The sequence below is a fragment of the Centrocercus urophasianus genome, unplaced genomic scaffold (genome assembly GCF_019232065.1).
Source record: "Centrocercus urophasianus isolate 14NV4802_14NV808 unplaced genomic scaffold, USGS_Curo_1.0 seq_45, whole genome shotgun sequence".
Taxonomy (NCBI): Eukaryota; Metazoa; Chordata; class Aves; order Galliformes; family Phasianidae; genus Centrocercus; species Centrocercus urophasianus.
Genome location: NW_024885033.1, coordinates 1,202,292 through 1,210,068, shown reverse-complemented (window position 1 = coordinate 1,210,068; position 7,777 = coordinate 1,202,292). Strand labels below are relative to the sequence as shown.

Sequence of the window (7,777 nt, the reverse complement as noted above, 5' to 3'; positions counted from 1 at the left end):
CAGCTCCGTATCTCTCCTGTTCTGAGGCCTCCACACCTGGATGCAGTACTCCAGCTGAGGCTCACCAGCGCGGAGAAGAGGGGCAGGATCACCTCCTCCTTCTGATACAGCCCAGGGTAGGGTTGGTTTTTGGCCTGAGAGGGCGCGCTGTTGGCTCCTGTCCAGCCTCCCATCCATCATTATCTCCAGGTCCTTTTCAGCAGGGCTGTGCTCAACCCTTTCATCCCTCATTGGTAGTGAGGCTCACCTCGACCCAGGTGCAAGACCTTGCATTTGGATTTACTGAACCTCCTGTGGTTCACCTGGGCCCACAGCTCAAGTTTGTCTCCGTCCCTCTGGGCGGGATCCTGTCCTGCTGTGCTGACCCCACTGTCAGAGTCATTGATGACTGTGGAGTATCAGCACCTGCACTGACCCCTGGGAGACACCACTTGTCATTGACCTTCATCAACACCGAGCCCCTCTCTGGCACTCCCCCAACTTGTTGAGGAGTGTTAAGTTGTGAGGGGGTGGCTTTTCTTTCTCCGGTTGTTTGTGACAAAGTGACCCAGCAAGCCAACTTACCTCCTTTTACCGAAGTCCGGTTAACTTCTGCCTGCTCAGATAAAGATGTCTGTTCCCTGGAGCTGAGTTGGCAGCAATTGTGATTTAATACAGTATATAAACTGTGCAAAGCAGTCCTGCTTTAACCAGTGATGGCTTTGAGAGGCAGCTTGCAGCGCTGCAGTTCTGGGCTTCCACAGGTGATTGTCATTTTGCATGCCTCTCTAGCACCATGCTCTCCTACTTTCTTCTGCAAAGCACATCTTAAAATCTTCAAAAGGCATTTCAAAAAATGAACAGCAAAGTGTTTCTATTAACCACGCCGGCAGTCTTGGTACAATTAAAGTTATTCCAGTACAGGAACAGCAAGCTTGCAGAAGCTCAAGTGCAACAAGGTATTCTCTCAATTTTTGATGTTAGGATCTAATACTCCCCAGTTCAAGCTGGAACTTTGTGAAAAATCAAACATTTCTGTAGATCAAACCCCAACTGTAACCATAAAAAATAGCTTCTCTCTCAGAAGGATGGAAAGCCACCATGTCCAACGGTGAAAAAATGGTTTGGATGCAGAAGTCCTTTCACCCTCAAGGACAAAAAAGAGAACTGGAAGGGTAGCTTTTTGTTACATGTAGAAACAAGTATTTATCTCACTTGCATATGTTGAGCACACAACATTGTGATAAGACGGAGTAAAACTTGGTCAATCATGTATATGTATGTATAGCAACACATTTTATTCTCGTCACAAGTAGTATTTATTAGGAGTTAGTCTTTAGGAGCACACAGTTTTCTGTTCAATGAATTGGGCAGCCTTAACCTTATTCAAGGCAGTAGTTAGGGGATCACAGAATCATAAAGGCTGGAAAGGATTCCCAATATCATCCAGTTCAACTGTCCCCCCATGCCAATACTGCCCACTAAAGCACATCCCTACTTAGCACAGCTGCACCTCCTTCACACAGCTGCAGGGACAGCAGCTCAGCTGCCTCACTGGCAGCCTGTTCCAGTGCCTGACCACTCCTTTAGAGAAGGTTTCCTAATATCCACCCTGACCCTCAGCCCTTCTCTAGTGCTATCACTGGTTACACGAGGCCAACCCCCCCACCACACACAGCTGTCAGCTGCAGAGAGCAACAGTTCTGAAGAAAACGGCTCCCCTCACCACTCGCGTTTCTGTGCCTTCACCGACGTCATCGCCCTCCTTGTACCGAGGGCCCCAAAGCGGACCCATGCTGGGAGCTGAGTACAGCACGACGCCCACCGCCCTGCCCCTGCCAGCTCCACCATTTCTGATAGAAGTCAGGGTGCTGCTGGCCTTCTCAGCCCTCTGGGCACAACACTTACTTGACTCAGCCCAGCACTGACCACCTGCCCCAGATCGGCTTCCTTACTTTCCAGCCACTCTGCCCCTAGGCGAAGCCTGCAGGCACTGCTGGGGCTGCTGGGACTGAAGTGCAGGATGCAGCACGCCTGCCTGGTGAACTTCACCCCCTTGGCCTCAGCTCATCAGTCCAGAGCCCCTGCAGGGTTTTCCTACCCAAGGCAGAGGACCGCTTCACCCCACCTTGCTCTCACAGAGGTGTATGAGTGCCCTCATCCTGACCCCCACCAGAGATACTAAATGGGACCCAACGCCTGAGGGACGCCGCTCGTGGAAGCAACTCCATTCACCACAACGCTTTGTTCCCAGCCCTCCAGCCCCCTCTTGGTCCTGCAGCACATCTCCGCGTCCGTGCCCCGGGCTGCCAGCTTGTCCACAGGACTGTGGGAAGAGTGATATGATGTAGTAAGGAAGGTCAAACTTCAGATGACCGGGGCTGTCTGCAGATATTTCACCTAGCTCCTGTTCTGCTCTCTTGTGGAAGGAGCACAATTTTCTTCTTCAAAACACGTTTCCTCTTAAAAAGAAACTACACGTTTGATTACAGATAAAAGTTAATTCCTTCAGAAAGCAGCACACTTCAAATCACCAGGAAAGGAGGAAAAGCAAAACAAATTTCTGTAGCTTTCATAACCATTATTATACCTTTTATTTACATTTAGAAATCATGAAACTTAATAAAACCAAATGCAACTTGTACAGAAATCTTTTAACTTTTTTTTATTTATCACACATTAAAAAATGAAACACACTATACAAATGGTTTTTCCATAGCAGATTACACATGGGTCCATTCAGACTTGCTCTCAAAGTGCTGCCAACATTTGTAAGTGCTGCCAGTGATGGCAGCTGTTTATCATATAGCCAATGTATTGATTTAAATGCAGTAGCATGCAACCCTTAAATGAAAAGGGTCTGATTCCTCTCTGTTCTTAAATTAGGTTAAATGGCATTGGTGTCCATATTTACATACTTGAAATGTATCAATCCTGAGCAGTTCTGATGTAAATCTGAGACTGGCTGATGGGGAGTCCTGGTCTCAGGTATTAAAAAGGGAGGTCCAAATGGCAGCAGGTGGCTGCTATGAAGTTCTGTTGCTTTCATTCTTTCCATCACATACCTATCTGCCGAGTGCCACACAGTCAGAAAACGCTAATAAAAACATTAAGCCAAGTAACTGTAGGTGTCCTTCTCACCATCGACGCGTTCCAAGTACTCCTTCTCAATCAAGATATCAATGCATTTCTATGGGGAGAAACAAAGGTAAGTGGAGAGACACTGGCAGAACGCTTCTGGTTGCTACAAGCTTTGAACAATGCTGGCACTGAAACGCATGCCAGAGGATGGCAGCGGGCTACAGGCACAAAGAAAGTCACTCTCCTGCTTCTGACCACAGCCGAAAAGGGGACTCTCCACTACACTGCATTATGCCATTCCATGGCACTGACTTGGAGATTCACTATTCTATCACTGCTGACCAACTTGGTAGTACGACTGCACCTGTTTAACTTTTTATTTGCTGAGCATTCACTAAGGATTGCTGTTGTAGTAACTAGTTGCCTAGAATAACTTGTCTGCATGCATCTCTTTCAGCATCAGTGCCTGGTTTGGTAATGGCTCTCCACTCTCTGTTCCTTGCTCCACCTGTCCCTCTGAGATGGAAAAAAGCATCCTTGACAATGCTAAACCAAACAATCATGAAGCCATAATTAAACCATAACCCCCCCCAACATTTTTATTCTTGAGATTAGGAAACTAATATATTAACCAGGCCTGCAAAGAGGTGGAACTTGCACAACTGTGAGCGCAAGTGAGTAAGCATGGAGTAGAGGCTACTGCATGCTGGCGCTGATTCAAAACTACAACAGTTTGAGGAATCGTAAGAAATCTGCATTTTTCTGCTAAAAATATTTACTGCTTAGTTGCAACTTTGAAATCTGTTTCTACTCATTTCATCTTTTTAGAATTATACAACTTCCCATGTTGGAAGAGACCCTTAAGGACCATCATGTCAACTCCAGGCTCCACACAGGACAACCCCAGAAAATCAGACCATGTGTCTGAGAGCACTGCCCAGACAATTATTGCACTCTGGGAAGCTCAGTGCTGTGACCACTTCCCTGGTGAGGCTGTTCCAGTGCCCAACCACCCCTTTGGTGAAGAAACTTCACCTGATACCCAACCTGAATTCCCCACCACAGCTTCATGCTGTTCCCCTCAGGTTCTATTGCTGGTCACCAGAGAAATCACTGCCTTTTCTGCTGCTGCCCCTTTATGAGGAAGCTGCAGGTCATGATGAGGTCTCCCCACAGTCTCTTCTTATCCACACTTAAACCTTCAGCCCCTCACAGAACGGCCAGGGTTGGAAGGGACCTCAACTCCAACCCCCACGCCACACGCAGGGCCACCAACCCCCCTATTCCATACCAGCCCAGCTGCCCAGGGCCCCATCCATGGCCTTGAACACCTCCAGGGATGGACGGGGCACCACAGCCTCTCTGGGCAGCTGCTCCAGCACCTCACCACTCTCTCTCTAAAGAACTTCCCCCTGACATCCAACCATCCAGGCCCCATCTTTGCAGCCCTCGTTTGGGCACTGATAGCTTTGTGTCCTTTTTACACTGTGACACCCAAAGCTGCACCCAATGCTCAAGGTAAGGCTGCACCAGTGCAGAACAGAGCAGGGCAAATCACTTCCTTTGATGGCTAGCAATGTTGCACTTGATGCACCCCGGTATATGGTTAGCCTTCCTGGCTGCCTGGGCACACTGTTCAACTTGCTGTCAACCAAGACCCTCAAATCCCTCTCAGCAGGGCTGCCCTCCAGCACTGCAGTGAGGCTGTCAGGCCTATGTCTGCCAGAATCTTCTTTCTCGCCGTTCCTGAAAACTGGAACGTTTGCCAGCTTCCAGTCAACTGAGACCTCTCCAGATTCCTGAGGCTGTTGGAAAATAATTGAGACAGGTCTCACGATGGCATCAGCCAGCACTCTGAGTACCCTGGGATGAATTCCATCAGGTCCAGTAAGCTTATCTGCATCCATGTGGAGCAGAAGAGCTCACACAAGTTCAACTTCCAGCAAACTCTGATTGCTCCCACAGTCAGACCTCCAGCCCAACTGGGGCACCTGGAGTGCTGGAGATCATCATTAGTGATGAAGACAAAGGCCAAGACTGCATTAGACTATGCCCCATCTGTAAGATGACCATTCCCAACAAAATAATGTTCTCTCTGGTTCTCCCCTTTTGCTGGTAACGTATTTAGTTAGTATTGGCCAGCCTCAACTTGTAACCAAGATTCAGCCAAGAATTTTCTCTCTACAAAGGCATGTGGTGTCCCTGTAATATTCATACATTACTTCCCCTTGCTTTTAATGATCATACACTTCTTTTCCTGCCTAAGGTTCTCTAGAAGAACAACGCTGTTCAGCCAAGCTGAAAATGACCAGCACTAATGAACCCAAATGCCTTCAAAAGCAGTTTCCCAGAGGACTTTACTAACTATTTACCTGAACTGCCTGAAATCTGCTCTCCCCACATTCTGGGTTGAAGTTTTGGTGGCAGTTTTCCTCCAGTCAGCAAGGATTTAAAATTCAACTGCTTCACGGTCACTATGACGACAATAGCACCAAACACCTCTTGACTCATGAGATCTCTGTTCACAAACAACAGATCTAGGAGGGCACCTTTATTCATCAGCTTCCACATCAGGTAATTGCTATCCAAGTGTTTTAGGAACCTCCTGGACCTGCTTGTATCAGCTGTGTGGTGTTCTCAGTTAATGCCTGAGAAACTGAGGTGCCCCATAAGGGATGAGGACAGTTGATCTAGAGGCTTTCCTTAGTTTCGTAAAGAATAATTCATTGGTGTTGTCATACTGGCTGGGTGGTCTACAGCAAAATCCCAAAATAACACCTCCTTTATTTGCTTATCCTTTAATCTTGACCCACAGGCTCTCAACCACACTATTCCCAATGACAGATCTGCACAGCCCATCCGCATCATTACAAAAAGCAGCGCCTCGTCACCTCACTCGCCCTGCCTGTCTCTTCTGAAGAGCCTCTAACTGTCCAGAGACTATCACTCACTAGATTCTTCCCACCAGATTTCACTTATGCCAATGACGTCGTAGCTCTGGGCAGAGCCAAGACTTCCAGCCTTTTCTGCTTGTTGCTCATGCTGCATGCCATTAGTGCAGATGTATTTCAGATGTGCTTCATTGTACCTGGCACCTCATGAAGCAGAACGAAGGATCTCACTGGCATGCAGTTCCTCTGAGTGGCAGTGGCATGACGTTCCACAGTATATCATCAGCAGGCTTGGTTTTAACCCTTTCACCCTTCAAATCTATCAGCCCTGCTAATACCTACGCAAAAATCCCCTTCTCCCCTCTGAGTGAGGTGCATCCATCAGGCACTAGCAAGCCCTGTGTCATGTAGACCTCCTTGTGATTAAGAAACCAAAAACGCTTTTGGTAGCACCAGCCTAAGAACCACATACTGACATTCTGGGTCTGCCTGCTCCTTTCAGTATTTATCCCTGCTACTGGAAGGACAGAGAAGAACTACCTGCACACCCAATCCTTTAACCGATTGTCCCAAAGCCCTCAAGTCCCTTTTGACTGCCGTTGGACCTGTCTTAGCTACTTCATCACTGCCAAGGTGAAAAACAAATAATAGGTAATCGGGCAGCTGTACTACCTGAGTGACTTTTCCAGTGATGATTCTTACCCAGGCCCAAGGGAAGCAGCAGACTTCTCTATGGTTTGGGCCCGGGCAGCACAACAGGCCTTCTTTTCACGCAGAAAAGAATCATTTGCAGAAAAAGCCCTTTTTGTTTTTTTTTTTTTTTTTTTTTATGGAGTTGTTGTGATATGGGGAGCAGGTTGATTTGCCCTAGGAGACCCCTCCAACTCAAATGCACCTTCATCCACACAGTCATTTGCTTATCCCGAAGGTGTAAGGGCATCTGGGAAAGCGAGGTAGACACAAAGGAGGGTTCGTCTGCTGCCCTAAGCAGAAACTTGCTTCCATTCCCCCACCTCTTAGACCTCTTTTTTTTCTGCTGTGGGGAGAGCAGAGAAACCCTTATTTCTTGAGTGGCTGATGAATCTGTTTCAGGAGTGACAGAGTACCATTCTGTTGTATCTCCTTTTCTGACTTCCTAACGCTCCTCAGCCTGCCCACATCCTCCCAGAGCTCTACCAACAGGATAAGCATCTCTTTAACCTGGGTACTTTTCCCACAGGTGTACTCACTGCCACCAACAGCCACTGGCTGAAGACTCACGCCCTGTGCCTGAGACCTGGATGGCCACGTTTCCTTGGGGAGCTCTGAGTGGCTTCATTGTTCCCTCTGGCTTGAGAGGCCACGAGGCACAGAGGACATGGCTCTCTTCTGGATGGATGCCACGGTGGAACTCTGGACAAGCAGATTACAGCCACAGCGACAGCACCCTCCCACATGAAGTGCCAAGCCAACCGCCACGACTTTGAAGATGCTCTTTTTAGTTTCCTTTTCTAATTCAGAAAGATTCCTCACCACAAGGAACAAAGGGTTAGAGCAATAACTCTCACATACCTTAATTACTGGAACGCGTGGCTTGAACCTCGAGGACAGCTGTGTTAACACTTCTCCAAGTAGTTGCTGGTGTTTTAGAACCTTCCTCATTTTCATGATTCTTACAATAGCAGCCTGCACAGCAAAGTCAGAAAGAGATGCTTGGGAGCTTGTCCTGCATAAAGCTATCTTATTTCTTCAGTGGATCAGATCTACGACCACGGCAGCACTGTAAACACAACTTCAGCAGGAGGCGGGGATAAACTTATCTACTGCAGGGAAAGGCAATGGCAGAC

The 7,777-nt window shown here is 47.8% G+C and overlaps 1 protein-coding gene across 2 annotated transcripts in view; it reads right to left on the bottom strand.

The window, feature by feature from the left end:
- Positions 1-2,621: 2,621 nt before the first annotated feature.
- CUL1 (cullin 1) overlaps positions 2,622-7,777 on the bottom strand; it is a 46,239-nt gene continuing 41,083 nt past the window's right edge. For both annotated transcript variants that reach the window (XM_042834305.1, XM_042834306.1), the window contains exons 21-22: positions 7,503-7,616; positions 2,622-3,169 (exon numbers count right to left, since the gene is read on the bottom strand). In XM_042834305.1, the coding sequence (XP_042690239.1) occupies positions 3,089-3,169; positions 7,503-7,616 (195 nt within the window). In that variant the 3' untranslated portion in view covers positions 2,622-3,088. The remainder of the gene's footprint in view (positions 3,170-7,502; positions 7,617-7,777) is intronic.